This window comes from Dipodomys merriami, unplaced genomic scaffold (genome assembly GCF_024711535.1).
Source record: "Dipodomys merriami isolate MVZ:Mamm:240054 unplaced genomic scaffold, mDipMer1.0.p SCAF_50, whole genome shotgun sequence".
In the NCBI taxonomy this organism is placed as follows: domain Eukaryota; kingdom Metazoa; phylum Chordata; class Mammalia; order Rodentia; family Heteromyidae; genus Dipodomys; species Dipodomys merriami.
The window spans coordinates 2,346,396-2,370,470 of NW_027206069.1; the positions used below are offsets into that span (position 1 = coordinate 2,346,396).

Genomic DNA, 24,075 nt, shown 5'->3' on the forward strand with positions numbered 1-24,075 from the left:
TGATAAATTATACAGAATTCTAGATATTCACACACAGACCAAGAGAGGATACTCAGGAGAGAAATACAAAGGGGCAATGCCCAAGGGCTTTTTTGCATTTATATAAAATAATATATATATAGTGAAACAAACTCCAAGATAGGGAAACAAGAGACCTCTTTTTCTTTTTTCTCTCTTAGTTTTTGAGGATTCTACCTTCTTCACCTTATGTATCTCTTTAGGAGAGTAAAGGGGAGGTACAGAACTCAAGGGAAAAAGATGGAAAAATGCAGCAGTGGAGCTCACTGGACACTGATGAAACTTACGTAGAGATGAGAGGGAGACTGAGAAATGAGGGAACAGAAGACTGTAGAAAAGGAAATGTACGCAGTACCTGACTCATGTAATCCTAATCTCTATGCATATCACCACTATAATAATAAACGAGTAACAACAACAAAAACCAAACCAATTCATAGCTACGCTAGAAATGTCTACCATAAGACATTGCTCTGTCTTTTTTTGTGCTGGGGACCAAATCTAGGACACTGCACTTTCTAGGCAAGTGCTTTGCCACTGGCTACATCCCAGCCCCATAAGACACTTCTCACACAAATCTACAACTGCCTCATGTCAGTGTGGGGCTGTGGCGCAGCCACCAGCCACCTCCCAGGGTTTTCTACAAATGCTATTAGCACACTGCGCTTCACATTTTTATCAGAAAATCAGTTTAGTCACAGGGAAAAAGAACCAGTGGGCAATGCGGCGGTACCTTGGACAGCCAGTTGCTGTACAGGATGGGCCGGCTCATGGCTTTCTCTTTGTCTATGTTGGGGAAGTGCTTCAGAGCCACCATGTCAATGTTCTCGTCAGTCCAGCGCCGCTCCTCGTCCTCCACGAGCCTGTTGGAGGGCAGCCGAGCATTAGAGCTGTCCAGGTCCACGAGGAAATGGCAGGCATGCGCCATGGAGGCCTGAGTAGTCAAGTCACTCTAGCCACGGGAGGAGCCCGTGGTTCTGCATCCTGAACTCAGGATGACTGAAACAGGCTGAGATTTTGAAACTCAGGGTCAAGACCTTTCCAACTATGGCATCATGACATTTGAAAGTTCTTTTAAAAATGTTTAATTGCACGACCGACAAAAAAAAAAAAAAAAAATGTTTAATTGCAGCCGGGCGCCGGTGGCTCAAGTCTGAAATCCTAGCTACTCAGGAGACTGAGATCTAAGGATCACAGCTCAAAGCTAGCTGGGGCAGGAAAGTCTGTGAGACTTTTTTTTTTTTTTTTTTTGGTGATGGGGCTTGAACTCTGGACCTGAGCACTGTCCCTCAGCTCTTCAGCTCAAGGCGAGCGCTCTACCATTGGAGCTACAGCGCCACTTCCGGTTTTCTGGTGGTTTATTGGACATAAGAGTCTCATGGACTTTCCTGCTCTGGCTGGCTTTGAACTGCAATCCTCAGATCTCAGCCTCCTGAGTAGCTAGGATTACAGGTGTGAGCCACTGGCGCTGGCTGTGAGACTCTTATATCCAATAAACCACTAGAAAACCAGAAGTGGTGCTGTGGCTCAAGTGGTAGAGCGCTTGCCTTGAGCTTAAGAGCTGAGGGACAGGGCCCAGACCCAGAGTTCAAGCCACACAACTGACTGCCCCCCCCCCCAAAAAAAAGCTGTTTCAGTTGGGCGCCGGTGGCTCATGCCTATAATCCTAACCACTCAGGAGGCTATCTGAGGATCTTGGTTCAAAGCCAGCTTGGGCAGGAAAAGTACATGAGACTCTTATCTCCAATAAAACACCAGAAAACTGGGCTGTGGCTCAAGTGGTAGAGCACTAACTAGTCTTGAGCTGAAGAGCTGAGGGACAGTGCCCAGGCCCAAGATGTTTAATTGCACTGACATACGAAGTGAACATATAAATCCAGTTTCTTTTCTTTTTTGTTTTCTTTTTTTTTGTTGGTCTTGGGGCCTGAACTCTGGGCCTAGGTGTTGTCCCTCAGCTCTTCAGCTCAAGGCTAGTACTCTACCACTTGAGCCACAGCACCACTATCGGCTTATGTGGTGCTGAGAAATCAAACCCAGGGCCTCATACATGGACGGCAAGCACTCTACCACTGAACCACCTTCCCAGCCTCTAAATCTGGTTTCTTTGTGGAAAGGGTCTGTGTTGCCCAGACTGGTCCTACGGGAATCCCCAGATTCCCCCTTCTTCTTAGTCTTCTCCATCTGCCAGTACAAACCACCAAATGTGGCTCAAATCTATTTTCTGAGCCTACGAGAAAGCAATGTTCCAAATATTATGGCAGTAGCATTAAGGGGACACACACGGGGCCATGGAGGTGGCGCGGGGTGTGGGAGGGAAGAGCGAGCAGGGCACGCGGGGTGACCTGAGGGCTGGAACCTGGAGAAGCTGAGTGTGGCGTCTGCCGTGCTGGCTGCCAGAAGGGGTGAGCAGACATGCAGAGCAGGCTGGCCTGGAACTTGGCATCCTCCTGCCACACCCCTCTCATTTTGTGCTGGCATGAGAACTCCAGACCTTTTTCACTCACAGCCACATTTTTTGCTGGTTAACTGAAGATAAGAGACTTATGAGGAGCTGGGAAGGTGGCTCAGTGGTAGAGTGCTTGCCTTGCATGCATGAGGCCCTGGGTTTGATTCCTCAGCACCACATAACCAGAAAAGACCGGAAGTGGCGCTGTGGCTCAAGTGGTAGAGCGCTAGCCTTGAGCTGAAGAGCTGAGGGACAGCGCCCAGGCCCACAGTTCAGGCCCCATGACCGGCAAACAAAACAAAACAAGTCATTTTCACGACTCCTAGAAAGGTAAAGAGAAGTTTTTTGCGTGGCAAGTTCTGTGGAGACTGGTCTGCTAAAGTCTCCCATAAATGACCCTGCCTATCGGTTCCTGACCTCAAGCAAGAACCCACAGTAGCCAATAGGGAAACAAGGAAAGGGCAGTGGCCGGTGAGGAAGACTGAAGTGCAGCAGGCGTGGTGGAAATGCAAGCCACACCGTGGAATTGTGGGAAGGCCCAGACCTCGCTGGAACACAGGCTTTGACAAGCCACGCCCACAGCCCCTTACTACCCAGGCTGGAGACACGCCTGCCAGCGTTGGCAGCAGACTGCTGCAGGCGGTGTGTGGCCGTGACTTCCATCCCCTGCAAGCCCCACCTACTTGTGCACGCGCAGGCCTGCCTCACACAGACCCAGGCAGATGAAGCAGAGGACGGAACCAGAGGGATCCTGGGCTTGCCTTACCTGTCCTGGAAGAGACGGAGGGCTTCGTGTGCCCAAATCCGAATGAGGCCTTCAACAGGCAAAGTCTCCAGGGGTCTTAGGGCCTCAAAGATACCCCTGACCCACCGCGTCATCTCCCGGGGTGAGTAGATGTAGTGGGGCTGGGTGTCTTGAGTGAATCTCTCCTGCAGGAAGGAGGAAAACAGGTGAAGGTATGAAGAAATGACTGAATGCAAAATGCCACAAAATGACTATGTCTACTAAAGACAGAGTCTAGGCTGGAGGTGTGGTTCAGTGGTAGAGCACCTGCCAGCAAGATCAAGGCTCTGAGTTTAAATGCTAGTATTGCCTCTCCCAACAGCAACAAGAATCTAGACTTCAAATATTTAAGGATGAAACAGTAAATATTCCTAAAGATTTAAACTAGACTGGGTATTCGGTGGTAGAGCATATAAAACATCCCACTTAAAAAAACAAAATAACAACGAACCCCCAAAGCAAAAAATAAAACAGAGTAAACAAGTTGGGAGCCTCCTAGATTCTAGGAGGCTGAGATCTCAGGACAGCAGTTCAGAACCAGCCTGGGAAGGCAAATCGGAGAGACTCTCATCTCCAAATAACCAGCAAAGCCTGAAGTGAGGCGTGGCTCAAGTGGTAGAGTGTCTGTCAGCTGTGACTGAAGAAGCTAGGTGCTGGTGGCTCACACCTGCAATCCCAGCTACTCAGGAGGCTGAGATCTGAGGATTGTGGTTCAAAGCCAGCTGGGGCAGGAAAGTCTGTGAGATTTATTTCCAATTAAACACCAAAAAAACAAGAGATGTGGCTCAAGTGGTAGAGTACTAGCCTTGAACAAAAAAGCTCAGGGACAAGGGCTGGGAAGGTAGCTCAGTGGTAGAGCGCTTACCTTGCATGCATGAGGCCCTGGGTTCGATTCCTCAGTACCACATAAGCAAAAAGAAAAAAGCCGAAGTGGTGCTGTGGCTCAAGTGGTAGAGCGCTAGCCTTGAGCTGAAGAGCTGAGGGACAGCGCCCAGGCCCAGAGTTCAGGCCCCATGACTGGACCCCCCCCAAAAAAAAAACAAAAAACAAAAAACAAAACTCAGGGATAGCACCTATGCCCTGAGTTTAAGGTCTCAGGACTGGCACCTAAATAAATAAAAAAAAAACAAGCCAATAAAACCAATTAAATACCAGAGTAAGTATCTGCAGTCTCGGAGAGACAAGGCCAAGGAAGCAGTGACAGAAATATGGACAGACTATTAAGACCAGGCAGCTAGGCACCCTTCAGGGCCAGGATGGAGGCTGGGCAAGGACATCAGGTTAACATGAAAGCAACACTTTGAAGCAGCTGTAAACTGTGATTCTCAGATCTCAACCTCCTGAGTGGCTAGGATTACAAGTTGCGCAATTGGAGACAAAGCCCAACTCCATTATTATTTTTTTTTTGGTGGCAGTCCTGGGGCTTGAGCTGAGGGTCTGGGCACTGTCTTTGAGCTCTTTTTTCCTCAAGGCTAGTGCTCTATTACTTGAATCACAGCTCCACTTCTGGCTTTCAGGTTGTAAACTCGAGAAAAGAGTCTAATAGACTTTCCTGCCTAGATTAGATTTGAACCCCAATTCTCAGATCTGAGCCTCCTGAGTAGCTAGGATTACAGGTGTAAGCCATCAGTGCCTGGCTTCCTTTTTTTTTTTTTTGCCAGTCCTGGGGCTTGAACTCAGGGCCTTGGTGCTGTCCCTGAGCTTCTTTATTGGTCAAGGCTAGTACTCTACCACTGAGCCACCTTCCCAGATGACCCCGCCCCCTTTAAAAAAATGATTTATTAGGAAAGCAAAAGTAGACCTGGAGAGGCAGGGCAGGCAGTTGTTGCCCTTTGGAGGGCCGGCCCAACACACTGATGTAGCCCCAGTTCATATTCTACGTGAAACCATCAGTAACGGGCTGGGAAGGTGGCTCAGTGGTAGAGCTCTTGCCTTGCATGCATGAGGCCCTGGGTTCGATTCCTCAGCACCACATAAGCAAAGGGAAAAAAAGCCGGAAGTGGCGCTGTGGCTCAAGTGGTAGAGCGCTAGCCTTGAGCTGAAGAGCTGAGGGACAGCGCCCAGGCCCAGAGTTCAGGCCCCACGACCGACAAAAAAAAACCCCAACAACAACAGGCAGTTCCCCCGGTGTGGACTTTCTGTCTCCTTGCCAGCGCAGCCCTGATGGCCTCCCAAAACCGCGATCCAGCCGCCGCCAACGTCGCTGCCTCCCGCAAAGGAGCCGAGCCGAGCGGGGGCACCGCCCGGGGCCCAGTGGGCAAGTGGCTACAGCAGGAGCTGATGACCCTCATGATGTCTGGTAACAAAGGAATTTCTGTCTTCCCTGAATCAGATAACCTTTTCAGATGGGTAGGGACTATCCATGGAGTGGCTGGCACAGTATATGAAGACCTGAGGTATAAGCTCTCCCTGGAGTTCCCTAGTGGCTACCCGTACAACGCACCCACGGTGAAATTCCTCACGCCTTGCTACCATCCCAACGTGGACACCCAGGGAAACATCTGCCTGGACTTCCTCAAAGACAAGTGGCCGGCAATGTATGACGTCAGGACCATCCTGCTGTCTATCCAGAGCCTACTAGGAGAGCCCAACATCAAAAGCCCTTTGAACACACATGCTGCCGAGCTTTGGAAAAACCCCACAGCTTTTAAGAAGTACCTTCAAGAAACCTACTCAAAACAAGTCTCCAGCTAAGAGCCTTGACCTGAGCTGTCCAGCTTCTCCTGTGTTGTCTGTTTTTTCCTTAGTCTACCTGTCCTTTTCCTTGACTTCTGTACAGGACTCTGTTATCTTGAGCTGTGGTGTTGTTTTTGTTATATTTTCTGTTTTTTAAATTAAGATTTAAGTCCTTGCAATGTTTACTAAATAAATAACTTATGGGTTGTTTTTGTAAAACAACAACAACCAAAAAAAACCCCAAAAAACAAAAAACATCAGTAGCCAGAGGGCCTGTGGAATGATGCTGAGGACAGAGCTGGCAGAAAAGCCCTGTATGAGTTCAGAACGCACTCGATCTTACCAGGTTCTGCAGCTCCTGAACTAACCTGAGACATGGTGTAGAACTCCACCATGGCTGCCGTGAGCGGCTCTGCGTAGGTGCGCAGGGAGGGGATGAGCCTCAGCATGGCGCGGTTGAAGGTGCCGTAGATCTGGGTGAGGGAGGCAGGTCCCGGGTAATCCACATACACCACAGGCACGTGCCGCAGGAACCTGTCAAGGACGGGTGGTTTGCATCCTTCCACTGTCTCAGCACCCTCTGACAGGGCATGCAGAATGGGCTGTCTTGGAGGGTGCTTCTACTTCCTTGCCCTCTACATTATACTCTGGCTGCCATCTCAAACACTAGGTTCAGAAAGCTTCAAGATCCAAGGAAAGATGGGAAATGGATTTGGCCCATTTTAACTTCAACCTGACCCTGCCATGGAAGTGTGCAGTTCACCTCCTCACAGGGTCAATGCTTTTCATTCTCCTTGCTACTCACAAAGTCAATCCTTTTATTCTCCCCCACCCTCCTTCCTTCCCTGTTCTTTTTTTTGTTTGTTTGTTTGGTCAAGGGGCTTGAACTTTTATCAAGGCCTGGCGCTGTCCTTGAGCTCTTTCACTCAAGGCTAGCGCTGTACCACTTTGAGCCACAGCACACTTCCAGTTGGAGATAAGAGTCTCACAGACTTTCCTTACCTAGGCTGGCTTTGAACTGTGATCCTCAGATCTCAGCCTGAGTAGCTAGGATTACAGGCGTGAGCCTCATTTCCCCCCCTTTTTTCTTGTAGTGTGGTCTGCCACTGAGCACTGGGCACTCAGCCCCAGGACTGGCAAAGAAAGCACTAAGCCCTAAAGTCTCTCTTTGTAACAGGACGTCCTTGAAACCCTTCTTGTGGCAGTCTCCCAAATGCTAGCATTTCACATGTGCTGCTCCATCACATTCAGCTCCTAATGCTTTTTATAGAACATGTTTCTAGCCAGGTGCTGGTGGCTCACACCTGTAATCGTAGCTATTCTAGAGACTGAGATCTGAGGATCGTGGTTCAAAGCCAGCCAGGCAGAAAAGTCATAAACTATCCAGAAAAAGCTGTAACTGGTTTTGGCTCAAATAGCAGAGCACTATCCTTGAACAAAAGAGGCTCAGAGACAGCACCCAGGCCCTGAGTTCAAGCCCCAGGACAAGCACACACATGCACACACACACAAAACAACAAAAATAACACATTTCCACGGACCCTGCACAGTGGGCGTGCCCTGTGACAGGCAGTTTTTTGTCACCCTCATCATTCACACCAGCTGTTGGTTGGCTATGCTGTGCTACAGCCCTCCTGGAAGGGGGGTACCTGTGGGACAGGGGCTTTCTCCCAGGGTCGGTGGGGGGATTACAGGCCCCCACAAACTGGATCCGCTCTAGCTTCACCCATGTTTGATCTGAGGTGCGGTAAAAGCCTCCGTGCTCCACCATCTGAAGGAAAGGAAATGGCACGATCAGGAAAGAAGTGGGCGGGTGGCCGTGGTAGGGAGCCAGGCTGTGGCGGGGCGGACCTGTCTGATGAAGGAGATGACCCTCTGCGTGCCGTATTTGTCCATGTCCGGCAGGTTGATTTCATCACAGAACAGCACCAGCCACTTTCCAAGCTGAACGGGAGCCAGGACAACGCCGTTGGGTGTGCGCCTGTACTCGCAGTAGTGGTCGAACGTCTTCAGGAGGAGCTCTGGGGTAGTGGCACTGGAGAAGTTAAGGCCGACGACCTTGGAAGGGACACAATCAAGTTAGAAGAGCACACCTGCCCTGAAGCCCTAGAGTCCAGCTGCTCCCTCCTCAGTCTCCCTACCTCCATGTCAGGCAAGGCCCGAAGGGCGCTGAAGAGGGTCATGGTCTTGCCAGAGCCTGGAGGGCCACACAGCACCAGCGGCTTGTGCTCAGCCAGCCAAGTGTACAAGAGAGCTTCATGGCGGACCGTGTCTAGAGTTGGCACGACGACATCTGGGGCTGCCACTTTGTGTGTCTCCACTTCAATCTGAGGCACCTTGGCCTGCCACGGGGACCATTCTCCACTGATGGACACCTGCACACGGAGACAGGGAAGCGGTGCTGTGGGGCCCAGCGGCGCACGGGATGAAGGGAGCCACGCGGTGCGAGGCGGGGCTGGAGGCGGGGCGGCACACTCACTTCATAGTCGATGATGGGGATGTTGGGGGCAGTGGGCAGTGGCACCGTGGTGATGCGTCTGATGTATTCACCCAGCTCTGCTCTCATTTTCAGCCGGCTGTCTCCAGACAGGGACCAGAGGATGGCGTAAACCAGGTATCGCTGTTGAAATAATTATAATTACATTTTTACAAAATTTCGACAAGACTAAAGCAAGCTACGGACAGCGGAGTTCGCCTTGAAACCTTCTGGGCCTCAGGATGCCCATCTGAGCTTTCCTCGGCCCTCAGGAAAGCCTAGTTCTCCTGCAGGAGTGCAACATGGCAGAAGATTCCGGACTTTCCCAGACCCCCAGCTACCCGTGCGCCCCTGACCTGAATGTAGCGCTCCAGCTGCTCGATGTGCATAGGGAAGTCGGGGTGGTTGGCATTGTACTGCGCCACGTTGCGGCAGGCTTGGTGCAGCATGGAGAAGAGCGAGCCCAGGCAGCGCAGCCGCGTCAGGTCCATGATGTGTTCCAGCTTGAAGGCATGCTCCAGGGCCTTGGTGACCAGGCCGTTGGACGTGAAGTATGGCTGCATGATGGTTGCTGCGTCCCTTTGGATCTAGGGGAAAGAGGGAGTGAAGGATGCATAGCTGTCACTTCAAAGAGCTGGGGAGCTGGATGTAGGGCCAGACTGAGCTCCACGGCGGCACTCTCCAGAAACAAAACAAAGCTGGGGCACTGCACTAGCTTAGCCTCTGCCTGGGAATCATGTCAAGTGGCTTTTTTGGGGGGGGCGGGGAGGAGAGGAGGCCAGTCATGGGCCTGAACTCAGCCTGAGCGCTGTCCCTCAGCTCTTCAGCTCAAGGCTAGCGCTCTACCACTTGAGCCACAGAGCCATTTCCAGCTTTTTTTCCCCCTGCTTATGTGGTGCTGAGGAATCGAACCAAGGGCCTTATGTATGCAAGGCAAGCTTTTCAATGACTAATCCCACTAACCCCTGGAAACCCTGCACAGAACGGAGGCTCACTTCCTAAAAGGAGAGCAGGGAATGTTTCTCTTTCTTAGTTCTCCCTCGTTTTAACCCTGTCATACTAAAAGAAATTCTTGCTAAAGCTTTCGTCAATTTGCAGAGAAAATAAAGGGATTAAGTGTCCCCTGGGCGTGGACCGTGGCCCCACTTGGTGGCACCTGCAGCATCGGGGAGGCAGCCTCTTCTCCCTCGTCCTCCTTGCCCTTGCGCCGCCGCTGGGCCTCATCCTCCCCTTCGTCCAGGGGGATGCTGCGCAGCCTGGCCAGGAAGTTATTGAAGATCATGTCTGTGCTGAGCACGTCCTCGCTGAACCACACCATGCCACAGCGAGACACCGTGGCCAGTGTTGCATACTTCAGGTCCTGTACTTCAAACATTATTCGCACCTGGAAGAGATTTAGTACCTTGATGCTTATTTTGTATATTATATATACATATATTCTTCAAGTATTATTTAAACTTAATTTTTCTAGGGGAGGGGAGAAAAGAAGAATGGAGGATAAACAATTTTGAAGTGCAATGAAGTATGTATGATGATGGCATGAAGAATCTCAATGCATGTTGCTGACCAGCAGATGTCTGGGGCAGAGAAAGAGATCACAATAGAGAAGTTACACTGATCTAAATATAATATACCCACACCTGAAATACCATGGTATCTTTCCTTTGGATAACTAATACAGACTTCAAAAAAATTCCAAGCTGGATACCAGTGGCTCACGCCTGTAATCCTACTCAGAAGGCTGAGATCTGAGGATTGAGGTTCAAAGCCAGGCCAGGCAGTAAAGTCACTGTTTTAGTTCCAAGAAACTACTCAAAAAAGCAGGAAGTGGCCCTGTGGCTCAAGTGGTAGAGCTCTAGCCTTGAGCACAATGAGGTTCAGGGATGGTGCCCAGCCCTGGAGTTCAGGCTCTGGACCAAACAAACAAACAAACAAACAAACAAAACCCAAATTGAGACTGACAGGAATGTGAGTGAGCTCTGTTGTTGGGAGTGGGTAGGTGCAGCAGAAGTGTGGATAAACAAAATTTTAAACATTAAATCAAACTGTAACATGTTTGTACATCACCTTTATAACTATAAAAATTGAAAAAAAAATAGAAGAATTTTCTGGGCTGAGAATGTGACTTAGTGATGGAATGCTTGCCTAGCATGCATGAAGCCCTGGGTTCCATTCCTCGGTAGCACATACACAGAAAAGGCTGGAAGTGGCTCTGTGGCTCAAGTGGCAGAGCGCTAGCCTTGAGCTGAAGAGCTGAGGGACAGCGCCCAGACCCAGAGTTCAAGCCCCACGGCCGACCAAAAAAAAAAACAAAAACAAAAAAACAAAATACTAAACCTATCAACAATTCATACTGCTCTGGCATCCACACTGTCCCCACAGACCTGGGCAGGAAAGTGTGTGTGGAGGGCAGAAAGGCCGGACAGCACACTGTTGAGCTCTCTGTCAGGAGCTGGGGGTAGGATGGAAGCACAGCTCCCAGTGCAGTGTGCACCTTTACCCCAAAGCACTGCAACCATGCTGTGGCTAGACTCAAGGTGCAGGCCTCCGGGCTCTGTTTACAGGTAGGACACTGCTGCTATTTGGTGGGGTTGAGATTCTAATCACTTGGTCAGATTCCACAGCCTTTAGCCTTCATGCTGCATTATCTCACTGGGAGATCAATCTGACAGTAGTTAGAATCTACTGGATAATTAACCACCAGAGGAACCAACAAATAAGACAGATCAAGAGGCCATCAGTAAAGGCACACTTGCAAACTGGATTGATTCCACGGCTCTGTTCTAAGCAGTAGTAACCACCACTCCTGATCCTTCCTGTAAAGGCTTATGTTCACCAGCTTCTTAGACTACAGGGTTGGCCTCAACTCCTGTCCCTCCTGCCCTCACCTAGCTCATCAGCAAATGCTATCACCACCTTATAAACTGCAGTGCAGGGAGCCCTTCTCAGCCCCTCAGTGAGAGGGACAAGCAGCAAGACACTCAATGGATGCCCCAACTGCACGCTCCGCCTTTCTTAGGCATGCTCCTGTACACGTAAGAGATGAACAACAATAACCTGACAGAACAATTATGGTAACAGACTAGTTATTAAAATGTATAAATCATGAGATTCTGGAATTTTCCAGAGTCTTCTCTGATTACAGTTCACCTTGGTGACTGAAACCTTGGAGAACAGAGTTTTATGAGGGGACCACTGCCTAAGGAAGAGGCTCCCCAGCGCCCTCTCAGGGACGCAGGGCGCTGCGCCCACAGCCACAGGAAGGTATTTACATTGGGTGGAAGGCTGAGCCGCTCTCCGTTGGGCAGAGTCAGGAGTTTGTTGTCGTCGAGCACGGAGTTCAGGTTCTCAACCCACTCCGGGTCCACATCACCATCAAACACGATCCACTGGCGTTTCTGTAGCTCACCTCTCACATTGTCTATGATCCTGGTTGGGAAGGATTTTAACACAGCTGTTGGTTAAGTCAAGAAGTGAAAACTGAAACGCTCATCTGCTCCGGGCTTCCCAAGTGAGCTTTGTCTAGTCGAGAGCACAGTGAACCCGAGGCTAACCCGAGGCTACCCCGAGTGCGTGGGCCCGTACTCCCCAAACGCAAGCGCCAACGAACGCAAACGCACTTCCTCAGTACGTGTGTGAAGAGCCCGTCGGTCCACTCCCGGGTGTTGGGGTCCAGCGTTCCGTAGAGGTGGTCTTTGCTGATGGCCTTCGGGTCGATGATGTGGGCCACGCCCTCCACGCCCTCCAGCCTCTCCAGAGCCTTCAGCAGCACTCGCCAGGCCATGCTCTTCCCACTTCCTGAGGGCCCCACCATCATCAGACCGTGGTTGATCTGGGTGATCTGATAGAGCTGGAGAACCTGCAGGGCCAGAGCACAGGCATCTTCAGCGGCCTGGGGTAATGGCGAGAGGAAACAGTCTGTGCATTCTTTTTTCCCCTTTTCTTGTAAGGGAGCCGCGCCCACCGCCTAGACTCCAGCAGCGTTGCCACAAGCTGCTGGGCTGTGAGCACAGCAGAGCAGATTGATTACCTTCTCAACCCACATTCCGCCGACTTCTTCCCCGTCGCCGTATGTCAAGTACATCTCCCGACACACTTTCTTGAGCTCTTCTCGAAGGGCAGTCATCTCCCCTCGGTGGTACTGGACTCCGGGGAACACGTCCGACAGGAGACTGAAGAGCAGCGGGATGTCTTCTGCCACCAGCTTGGGCACCATGGTCTCACAGACGCTCTGTATCAGGATCTGTGGGGAGAGGTGGGGCCCAGCCCCAGAGGAGCGCATGAAAGACGGCAGCGACCCCACTCCCATCATCCACTGATGGAACTTGGAAGTCCATCACCAGAAGGGCCCCAAAAGTGAGGTTTGAGTGGGGGAAGAACTTTGATGCAAACCTCTTGTTCCGGCAGATTCTCTGCAATTTCTCCTTCATCAACTGCTTCCCCTCGTTCTTCTTTCTCCCTCTTTATCTTCTGAATCCTCTCCCTTTTCACATTGCCAGCGCTCACCAGCACGCTCTTCAAAGCCCGGAGACCGAAGTCATAGTGGCTTTGAGAAGACAGCTGCTCGTCACATAGTCTGCAAGGGGAAAGGATCTCTGTAACAACAGTGGGCTTACGTAATGCGAGTGTGAAGAACGGAAGAATCAGAGATGAGTACTTTGAAAGCTATACCCCAAGTCTAAACGACACTTTTAGCATGAGATGGGGCACACTCAACAACAGGCTACTCACTTGAAGAAGGGGACGATTTTGTTGGCCAGGACCTCGGCGGTCCGGAAGCCCTGTGAGTAGAGCATGACCTGCGCGATGAGCTGGCGGTCGGGCTTGGTCATGGCCAGGCTCCGGAACAGCTTCTTGAGGTTGTCAGGGAGGTTGGAGCGGCCTGCGTAGCCAGGGTTCATGGTGATGAAGATGGCCATGTCTGGGCTCACTTTGACTTGTTTGTTGAGCAGCTCACAAGTAATGGGGGCAGAGGCTGCAATCAGATGACGGTGTTAATGCCAACGATGGGGAAGACCACCTACCAACTTTCCAAAACCACACAACGCTGGTCTCCCGTCCTCTGCCCAAAGCGCAGGACTCTTGGAGAGACTGGGGAGGAGACCTCCCGGGGGCCACTGCTAGCAGCCAGGCACAGCCCCAGCCCGTGCCACACCGCAGTTATAGAAAGGGTAGCGAGTGCAGCACTCTGGTTTGTGCACAACGCTGCTGAACACCACAGCACAGCACGAGGGCAGCCTCACCACATTCAACACGCGACCCGAGCAGCTGGTGGTGACAGGACAGCTTCCAACTTACAGAAACAAAGCCCTCAATGACCGTGGGGCGCGTGTACTTATTCCAGGAGCACTGACCACAGACATGGGAGTGCCCTCTGCCCTCTGCCGTGCCTCTTGACTTACGAGGCCTGGGGAATTCTCTGTAGGACAAGTTACTATCATCATGGAATAAAAGGAGGAAAGAAAAACTAAGGTGTGCACATGAACAGGCACCATTTCACCCTATCCTGGTGTGCCATATGGATTTCCTCGTGCGGTTGAGACTCGCTCCACCCATGTGAAGCCATGCTTAGAGCCTGAGCAGCCACTCTTAGGATAAATATGACGGAACACTCTGGTCCAAAGGGAAGCGGGTGCTGGGGGCCTCGTGGGCTGAGGTACCCACTGCATGGCACAGGCTGGAGAAGGGAACACACTCGTACATACGTGGTGCAGGGACTCAGGGCACCAGCCTTGTTGAGGGAGGACGACACGGCAGCTAGGAGCTGACTGCTATGCCGCTAAGCAGCACTGGGACACGAATTGCTGATGCAGAATCGTCTTAGCTCTGACCTTTGACCCTTATGGAGAGCTCACTATATTGCCTGTGAGAGTGGGTTCTAGTTCTCATGTCAGAACTCCCCCTAACTCCACCGAGTGATTGTTTTTAGCAAAGAGAAGTCTTACTCTTATCGTAGTTGGGGTTGGAGTGCTCGCGCAGTGCTTCCTGTATGCACTGCACCTGCTGGGACACGGCCGAGAGCATCCGCTCCTCCAGGCGGTTAAACTCGTCAAAGCAGCCCCATGCGCCCACCTGACAAAGCCCCACAAAGATACGTCCCATCGCCTGGAATGGAACAAGAAAAGAAGCTAAAACCGTTAGTTACAAACAACTGTGTCCCCCTCAAGTCACACATTACAATCTAAGCCCCAGCGATGATTCGGAAATGGCCTTTTGTGACAGACAGCGAATGAGGCGAGGAGGTGGACATCAGAGGGGAGGCCACACAGGGACAGTGGCCGTCTACAGGCATCACATGGAACCAACTCTACCAGAACCATGACCTTGGACTTCCTGCATCCAGTACTGTGAAAAGATAGGTTTCCACTGTTCAAGCCAGGCCATGGTGGCTTGCAATGATGGCTCCGACACACTATGCTGCCGCTGCCGCTGCCGCTGCCCCAGGAGGAGCTGGGCAGGGCTTGAATGACTCGTTCAAGCTTAGGCGAGTCCCATCTTTCTGACAGTGGACTCCTCACTTTAAAATGAATTCCTCCTAACCTCCCCTGCGGCTGTGAAGATAACACTCCTATGCCAGGGGAGGGGCACAGGGCCTCTGGTGACAGAGGTGACAGGCATTTCATAAACAGACACAGGGGGACTATATGATGTTTTTCTTCCTGTGCCAGTAAAAACACACTGACAAAGTTAGTTTTAGTCTACCATGTTTTGTTGATTAAAAAAAAAAAAATCCATGGGGCTGGGAAGGTGGCTCAGTGGTAGAGTGCTTGCCTTGCACACATGAGGCTCTGGGTTCGATTCCTCAGCACCACATAAGCAAAAAAAGAAAAAAAAAGCCGGAAGTGGCGCTGTGGCTCAAGTGGTAGAGAGCTAGTCTTGAGCTGAAGAGCTGAGGGACAGCGTCCAGGCCCACAGTTCAGGCCCCATGACTGGACCCCCCCCCTAAAAAAAAATCCAAAAAAAAGTTTCTCCTATAATATTAGTTTATTCTCAGACACAGGCGCTACATTTTTTTTTTTTTAATTTGCCATTTTAAGCCAGGTGCCAGTCATGCATCATAGTTAGAAGGCTGAGGTCTGGAGAATCATAGTTCACAGCCAGCCCAGGAAGACTATCTCCAATTAACTAGCATTTTCAGACTGGAGGCATGGCTTAAGTAATGGCAGAGCATTAGCTGTGGGCAAGCATACTCAGTGTGCGACATGGAGCTCTAGCCCAAAAACGGGGAGAAGATTTCTTCCACATATTTGCTTGTCAGGCATAGGCACTACACATTCATTTTCCTCAAATTGCTATTTTAAGCCAGGCACTGGTGGCTCATGCCTATAATCCTAGATGTTCAGGAGGTTGAGATATGGAGGATCAAAGTTAAAGACTAGCTAGAGCAGAAAAGCTTGCTAGATTCCAGCTCCAAAATAAACAGCAAAAAGTAGGGTTGGAGGTGTGGCTCAAGTGGTAGAGGGTCAGCCTAGAAAGTACAAGTGACTGAAGTTAAATCCTAGTACTGTAAATTTTATTTTATTTTTTAAAGCTTGCAGTTCAGGGGTGAGGCGCAGCTTCAGTAGAGTGCTTGCTTGACTTGTGTGAGGTTCTGGGTTTGATCCCCAGCACCACAAAAATATAAAAGTACAGCCGAGTGTGGTGGCACAACATACTACCATGCTGTAATCTCAGAAATCTGACCTGAATTCAAGGCCAGCCAGGTTGCACAATAAGACCGTTTCCCAAAAAAACAAAAACGAAAACATCATTTTAGAAAATAATGTCTAACTCTGAAAACATAAAGTTAAAGTTAACTTCAAAGCACAATATGTTGACTGCACAAATAGTTCAGAATTACAGTTATAAGAACTCTATCTTGAGCCGGGTGCTGGTGGCTCACGCCTGTAATCCTAGCAACTCAGGAGGCTAAGATCTGAGGATTGTGGTTCAAAGCCAGCCTGGGCAGGAAAGTCTGTGATACTCATCTCCAATGAACCACCAGAAAACTGGAAGTGGTGCTGTGGCTGAAGAGGTAGAGCACTCGCTTTGAGCTGAAGAGCTGAGGGACAGTGCCCAGCCCCAGAGTTCAAGCCCCATAACTGACCAAAAAAACAAAACAAAACAAACAAACAAAAAAAAACTAAAGGCCAGACACAGCACACCAAACTACATGTAAGGCGAACAGCTTTGAGAGGAGTAAAGTCAATGGTACGGACAGAACCTGTAACATTTCTTACCTGGAAGTCAAAGGTTTCATCACAGTTGAAAACTAAGACAAAGCGCCCAAGCTGATGGCCCAGGGCTTTAACAGACTCCGTCTTCCCAGTCCCAGCAGGCCCTATTGTTTGAAGAAAAATAATTGAGTACCTTAATGAAAACATAGCTTTAGCTGGAAGACAGCTGGAAAATGCCATTTATGTTACAAGCCAGAGCAAAGAGATACAATAAAAACAAACTTAAGATTTCATGTTTACTATGTAATAAACATATTCACATCTTCACCTTACTCTTTAAAAATTAAGCTTATGACACGATCAGCTCCGCCTAGCGTGTGGGGTAACTTACCGAATGGGGAGCCCCCGAGCCTGGCCTCCAAGGCCTGCGTCATTGTCAGATAGCAGCGGTCAGTGAGCGGGGTCTGGACCAGCTTGTCCTGAACCCCCAGGTACTCGAAGCCGTAGTTAAATTTGGCATTTGCCATTTGAATTGACAATTGCTGCAGCACATCGGTTTGCTTAGGGTCAAAGTAAAACCGCATCTGGCTGAGCCACTCAAATGATTTGGGGTTGTCAATCTTGCTTTTGATCAAGGATCTGGTAACGTCTCTCTGGTGAACCAACTCTGTAATCTGAGGAAACAGAAGATTGCCATTAACTATAAGATTGGAATAAAACATAAATAAGTGCGGAAATCAAATGCCCCTCCCTGTGTAACCCATGCAAACTAGTAATAATAAAAAAGTAGCCCAGTACATCCTCTGGGTTTGTGAATTACTTGTTAAAATAAGGTTCTAGGTCAGTTCCAGCAGCTTTTGGTAAATAATGCAATACATAAATCCGCTTCTAGAGACAGCATAAATGGTATTCATGTGACAGTGCAGAGATTCAACAGCTAAGCAAAACCAAACACCATCACCCACTGTAGACAGGGGCGCCGTCCCCACAGGCCACATCCTGCCTCATGGGGAGAGACGAGGGGAAGGAGTGACACAGCCTGACCAGGGTGGCCACCGACTGTCTCCCGTGAGGAAGTCTCATTCCAGAAGCCAGCTGCCAAAAGCATTTCCAAGAACAGAGCCCAGCATCACCAGAGTGCGTGAGTGTGCCTTCTAGTTTTCTACTGGACACAGAAACATTTCCAAGTAACCCTCCACTGACTGCCTGAAGAAGCCGCAGAAAGCCTAAGAGGCGGGAAGGGCCAGGCCTGACTCACCAGGTGCTCCAGCTTCCTTCTGCGGAGCGGGGGCTGCTCCATGAGGACGGAGTCTGCTAACACATTCAGAGTGACCTCCACGTTGCTCAGCACAGACTGCAAAGGCGCAGTGTCCCCGCCTCCTCCGATGCTGCTCAGCGCGTTCTCCACATTTTCAGACCAGGCTATCTGGGCTGACAAAACCACAAGCTGGGCCTGAAGGAAAAGACAGGAAAAGTACAGGGTAATTTCTTTTCTTTTTTCATAAATTTGAGATGGGCTCTCCCTGAACTCCCAGGCTTAAGCAATCCTCTGCTTCCTCCTTCCAAGCTGCTGCAAGGCAGACACACTATGGCGCATGTGTCAATAGAACAGGGTCGCCTGAAAGCCAGCCGGTGCTTTCATCTCCAGCCTGCCCACTTCTATAGATTACCTGGTATTTATCAATCCAAGTGATGTAGGTGCTTGGGTCAATTGATGTCGCTTTGCCAAAAATTTCCACCTCTGTAACAGACTCAGCAAGAAGTTTAGCCAAGGTGACTCTCATCTCCTTCTCCACCAGCGTGAGCCACTCATTGATTTTGGGATGTTCGGTGATGGACACAGGAGTTTTAAACATAACCTTGAAATTAAGAAAACATATTAAGAATTAAGAACAGCAGAGATAAGCAATGTTTTCTAGGTTGCAAACATCAACTTGACCAACCTCCTCCCCTTCTCGGGACGAGATGCCCAGGACCACAGAGTTATCCTCATTCAGAATGATGCTCGAAACACCAGCAAACATTTTCTTGAAGTGTTTCTGCAATTTAGCTACATTCTTGCTGTTTCCAATGATTTCAAGCAAATCTTCATCACCCACAAAATAGAACCTGAAATTAAGACAGCATCCAGTTGACTCCCCTTTCCACATAGAACTAAGTGATGAGGGCAAAACAAGGATGCACAGAAGAGGAAAGATGTGACTGCTGGCGGGAATCTCCAGTCCAAAGTCACATCACGTCCCTATCTCTTCCAGACCTGAGCAAAAAATACACATTTATCCAGCAAGATTTTGAAGCAAAAAGAAGTCAATGTCATTACCTAGCCACATTAGTATCCTAAGCCACTCCTAGCTAGACAGTGGAACCATGCACGTTGCCTTGGGAGGACGATGGGCTGAAGCTGCTCAGTAAAGCCCAAGTGGAAAATCAGAAACTGGGGTGCAATCAGTGCACAAAAGGCAAAGTGTTCAGTAAATAACTCAGTCAAAGTCCTGGGTGTCAAAACTGACAGCACATAGGCCAGAGGAGACAACAACAGCTGGAAGGAAGCACAGGAGGACGGAAATGCAGCTGGAGCTCAGCTCGAGGAGAAGCAAACCAGCTCTTACCTGGGGAAAGACGAACGCTCTCTTTCCAGGTATTCTCCAAGGGCCTTCTGGATCTTTCCGAGCAGGTCTGCCAACCTTTCTAGAGACCTTTGCACGCCCTGGATGTTCAGAACATCCATAACAAGGGGAGACTTGGATACTTTTTTCATTAGAGCCAAAAACTCTGTGCTGATACTAGAAATCAAATGAGAACATGTGTGAGCGTGTAGGTACCGGCATCCCCAGCCCGGCTGACCCCTGGCTCCCTGGCCAGAGGCCATACCTCTGGAACCGCTGGGTTTCCACAGGCAGCAAGTGTTTGATGTCTGCACTGCCTGTGAAGATGCCTTCCAGGTAGACCCATCGCCTCTGCACGTCAATCCATACGTCAAAGAGAGCCATGATCCGGTTCAGTTTGTCTTCCCAGGACAGGGCATCCTCCTCGAAAACCTGGTGGGTACACGGGAGGGCAGGGTTCAACAGCTGGACTTCACTCACAGACATGCCAAAACTCATTAGAAAATGCAGACTAAGATCTATCAACCCCCACTTCAGAAAACAAGCATCTAGCAACTTGCAGTGCAAGCTCCCACCATGAAGGCAAAGAAGGGTACCTTGTAATATGGAGAGAGCTTCATGGCGGAGACACTGTTGATGTGCTCTTTGACCTTGTTGAAGAGGTCATCCCAGCCTCGGATCAGGCGGCACTTATTCTGATAGTTGACCAGGTCCAGTTCGTAGGTATTCCATACTTCCCGTATCTGAGTGAACCACAGAGGGCCGTGTTACAGTGTTTCCAGATATTTGTCAAAGCCCAGAGACCACACATCAGGGGGACAAGAGACAGCAGAGGGTAAGGCTTCAACTCACAAGCTCAAATCCACACAACAGACTGAAACATGGAAGCAGCCGTCCCCCCCAGCACCTGCCTGCTTCAAAAACTCCTCCAGAGCCATCTCCCCCTGTGCCACCAGTAGCACATCCTTGACAACAGCTTCGTTCTTCTGCAGGTCCACATCCCAGATCTGGCCGAGGGTCAACTCCGAAAGCACCCAGTTAACATGTAGCCGCTTCATCAGTTGTTTCCAGTGCCGGTCTTTAAGTGCTTCAGATTTCAGTTCAATCACCAGCATGTTGATCTGAGAAGAGAACACAGAGACACTTGCTTAGGTGTGCCCTCATTGGACAACCGCCACCAGCTGTCCCAGCTCCCTACCTTCATGTAGCCTTTCAGCAGCCTCTGAACAAACTCATAGGAGGCGTACTGTCGAAGCCGGGCAGGAAAATTCTTCAGCTGGTTCAAGAGGCCATCTAAGTTTTGTCGAAGCTGTCAAGAGGCACAGAGGATATTTAGCTTGCCAATATTTTTTTTAAGTAGTGTAACAGTCTTTGAAATAGCCCTATTTTTATTAGTCTGGATGAATCATGCAAATGACACATAGGAGAATAACATCTGTGAACTCCCATGCATTTCAACAAGACGTACCTTTCGAGGCTGTACTGAAACCCATGGCTGCTCCTTCATCTGATCTATTTGTTCCCAGACTTTAGAAAGCTCTGACCAAACGCCTTTGAGGTCCTGTAATTCCTCTAAGGCCACCTGTGATTGAGTGTAACAAAGCAGTTAAACTTTGGAAATAGAAGTCACCTTACAAACGAAGAAAGAAAAGGAGGGAGAAAGGGAGGGAGGGAGGGAAGGAGGGAGGGAGAAAAAGAAAGAACTAAAAAGAAAGAACCAATTCGCCATGAAACCAAAGAAAAGAAAACTACCCCAGAATGTGGTCAGGCCAGAGACACAGCTAGCTCGGTGGATGTCAATGGAGCAGGACCCCATCCTGGGGGAGGGCTGGCAGTCTGTGGGCGGGACCCAACCTGGGGGAGGGTGGGCAGTATCTGTACCTGCACGCGCTCCTCGCTGCCACTGAGGAGGCCCGTGTCCGTCAGCTCCAGCGCCTCTTTGGCCTTTGCACATTTCTCTCTGTCATCCTTCAGTCTGCCAAATTTTCCTTCGTATATGGTCAGAGCCTGAAGAGCCTCCTCGGGGCGAAGATTGCCCTGAGAGTGATCAGAACACAGAATATTGCACTGACTGAAGAGAGAGGATCACTGGGGCTTTACATGGTGGACATGCTGCTGGCTCATGCTTGTATTCCTAGCTACTCAGGAAGCTCAGATCTGAGAATACTGGTTCAAAGCCAACCTAGGCAGGAAAGTTAGTAAAATTCTATCTCCTTGTCAACCATTAAATGTTGAACTGGAGCATGGTTCAAGTGTATAAAAGCTGAGTGAAAGGGCTGGGAAGGTGGCTCAGTGGTAGAGCGCTTGCCTTGTATCCTGAGGCCCTGGGTTCGATTCCTCAGCACCACATAAGCAAAAAGAAAAAAGCCGCAAGTGGCACTGTGGCTCAAGTGGTAGAGCGCTAGCTTTGAGCTGAAGAGCTGAGGGACAGCGCCCAGGTCCAGAGTTCAGGCCCCCACGACCGGACTCCCACCCCAACCCCCCCCCCAAAAAAAAAAGCTGAATGAAAGCTCAAGACCCTGAGTTCAAGCCCTGGTTCTGCTGCCAAGAAACAACAACAACAAACAACAAACAAAACCCCACCAAGACCAGGTGTCTGTGGAATTTCTGAGGTTGAGAACACATCTGTGTAGGTAGATATTCAATGAGCATCCATATACAGTACTGAATGTTTTGTTTTCTGCCTTTTGTTTTTTGGTCGGTCTTGGGGCCTGAACTGTGGGTCTGGGCGCTGTCCCTCAGCTCTTCAGCTCAAGGCTAGCACTCTACCACTTGAGCCACAGTGCCACTTCTGGCTTTTTCTGCTTATGTGAGGCTGAGGAATCCAACCCAGGATCTCATGCATGCAAGGCAAGCACTCCACCACTGAGCTACCTTCCGAGCCTGTACTGAATGTTCTGTATCAATATATCACATAAATAAAACAAGAGTTGTTTTTCCATTGTTGTGTTGTTTTTGGTCATGGGGCTTGAACTCTGGGCCTGGGTGCTGTCCCCCAGCTCTTCAGCTCAAAGCGAGCACTCTACCACTTGAGCCACAGCCCCGATTCTGGTTTTCTAGTGGTTTATTGAAGATAAGTCTCATGGACTTTCCTGCCTGGGCTGGCCTTGAACTGTGATTCTCAGATCTCAGCCTCCTGAGTAGCTAGGATTACAGGCATGAGCCACCAGCGCCTGGCTTCTTATTTTCTTTTCTTTTTTTTTGTCTTATTTGTTTATCTCTCTTTGGGAGGATAAGGGGCAGCACAGAAATGGAGGGACAAAGGATGAACAAATGCAGCAGTGGTAGTCACTAGACACTATGTTGAAAATGAACTATACAACTTGTGGGTAGGGATGGGAGGGAAAAACTGAGTGGGAAGGAAATTCTCCAAAAAGATACATCCTAGCTGGCTTGTGCAACTGTAACCCCTTGGCACATCACCTTTATAATAACAATTTTAAAAATTTACAAAAATAAGTGGGAACGTGGCCTAGTGGTAGAGTGTTTGCCTAGCATGCACGAAGCCATGGGTTTGATTCCTCAGTACCACATACACAGAAAAAACCAGAAGTGGCACTGTGGGTCAAGTGGTAGAGTGATAGCTTTGAGCAAAAGAAGCTCAGGAATGGTGTCCCAGGCCTTGAGTTCAAGCCCCAGGAATAGCCAAAAACAAAAACAAGAGTCTCATAGACTTTCCTGCCCAGGCTGGCTTTGAACCGTGATCTTCATATCTCAGCCTCCTGAGCAGTTAGGATTAAAAGCATGAGCCACAGGCACCTGATTAGTCATTGTTCTTTAAATCCTACCTAAAATTTGAGTAACTATATCAGCGCACTGTGAGGCTTGGCCTGCCTGGGTCTACAGAAATCAAATTCTAAACTTTGGGTGTACCCAAGGGAGAGAGTGGTTTAAAACAGAAAAACTTCAGTTTTGGTTTTGTTCTTTTTGGTCAGTCATGGGACTTGAACTCTGGGGCTGGGCGCTCTCCCTCAGCTCTTCAGCTCAAGCTCTACTGCTTGAGCCACAATGCCACTTCCAGTTTTCTAAGGGTTTATTGGAGAGAAGAGTCTCACAGACTTTCCTGCCTGGGCAGGAACTGTGATCCTCAGACCTCAGCCTCCTGAGTAGCTAGGATTACAGGCGTGAGCCACCTGCACCCAGATGAAAAACTTCAGTTTTAAAAATTTAAATGAGGGCTGGGAAGTTGGCTCAGTGGTAGAGCGCTTGCCTTGCATGCCTGAGGCCCTGGGTTCGAGTCCTCAGCACCACATAAGCAAAAAGAAAAAAGCCAGAAGTGGCACTGTGGCTCAAGTGATAGAGTGCTAGCCTTGAGCTGAAGAGCTGAGGGACAGCGCCCAGGCCCAGAGTTCAGGCCCCACGACCGGACCACCCCCCCCAAAAAAAATTTAAGTGACTGTCATTGTGGTTAAAAGAAATCAAAAGTTAGCTTTACATTTACTACCTGCAAGTATTTTCCCCCCTTTGTTGGTGCTGAGGATTGAAGTCAGGACTTCAGATATGTCCAGTAAGTCTCCAGCGCCGCATTGCTTTTTAGACAGGGTCTCCACTAAGCAGCTCGAACTACAGGTGTCTGCTTCCACATCCTGCTGCAAACACAGCTTTCTGTGTGTGTGCTGGTCCTCGGGCTTGACCTCAGGGCTTTGGCGCTGCCCCTGAGCTTTTATGCTCAAGGCACGTTCTACCACTGGAGCTACAGCTCCACTTGTGTGTCTGGTAGTTAATAGAAGGCAAGAGTCTAATGGGACTTTCTTGCCTGGTTTGGTTTCCAGCCACAATCCTCAGATCTCAGCCTCATGAGTAACAAGAATTATAAGCAAGTACTGCTTTTTTAAGTATAAAGAGGAAAACTAAATATTGCAAAGTTACGGTGCTATATGTGTGGAAGGTAAGCAGAGCAGGTGGAGCGGGTA

General features: G+C 49.6%; 1 protein-coding gene and 1 pseudogene across 1 annotated transcript in view; one reads left to right on the top strand and one right to left on the bottom strand.

The window, feature by feature from the left end:
- Positions 1-24,075, bottom strand: part of Dync1h1 (dynein cytoplasmic 1 heavy chain 1) — an 82,905-nt gene that overhangs the window by 22,747 nt on the left and 36,083 nt on the right. Inside the window, exons 17-43 of the mRNA XM_069997551.1 lie at positions 21,044-21,199; positions 20,631-20,744; positions 20,361-20,471; positions 20,074-20,283; positions 19,759-19,905; positions 19,428-19,594; positions 19,166-19,339; positions 18,500-18,665; positions 18,227-18,415; positions 17,815-18,009; positions 16,948-17,230; positions 16,620-16,720; positions 14,346-14,505; positions 13,132-13,375; positions 12,793-12,976; positions 12,431-12,643; positions 12,021-12,259; positions 11,673-11,829; positions 9,557-9,784; positions 8,757-8,987; positions 8,404-8,544; positions 8,066-8,299; positions 7,776-7,982; positions 7,574-7,695; positions 6,293-6,458; positions 3,231-3,394; positions 752-881 (exon numbers count right to left, since the gene is read on the bottom strand). Of these exons, the coding sequence (XP_069853652.1) occupies positions 752-881; positions 3,231-3,394; positions 6,293-6,458; positions 7,574-7,695; positions 7,776-7,982; positions 8,066-8,299; positions 8,404-8,544; positions 8,757-8,987; positions 9,557-9,784; positions 11,673-11,829; positions 12,021-12,259; positions 12,431-12,643; positions 12,793-12,976; positions 13,132-13,375; positions 14,346-14,505; positions 16,620-16,720; positions 16,948-17,230; positions 17,815-18,009; positions 18,227-18,415; positions 18,500-18,665; positions 19,166-19,339; positions 19,428-19,594; positions 19,759-19,905; positions 20,074-20,283; positions 20,361-20,471; positions 20,631-20,744; positions 21,044-21,199 (4,833 nt within the window). The remainder of the gene's footprint in view (positions 1-751; positions 882-3,230; positions 3,395-6,292; positions 6,459-7,573; positions 7,696-7,775; positions 7,983-8,065; positions 8,300-8,403; positions 8,545-8,756; positions 8,988-9,556; positions 9,785-11,672; positions 11,830-12,020; positions 12,260-12,430; positions 12,644-12,792; positions 12,977-13,131; positions 13,376-14,345; positions 14,506-16,619; positions 16,721-16,947; positions 17,231-17,814; positions 18,010-18,226; positions 18,416-18,499; positions 18,666-19,165; positions 19,340-19,427; positions 19,595-19,758; positions 19,906-20,073; positions 20,284-20,360; positions 20,472-20,630; positions 20,745-21,043; positions 21,200-24,075) is intronic.
- Positions 5,412-6,043, top strand: LOC138810554 (ubiquitin-conjugating enzyme E2 C pseudogene; annotated as a pseudogene).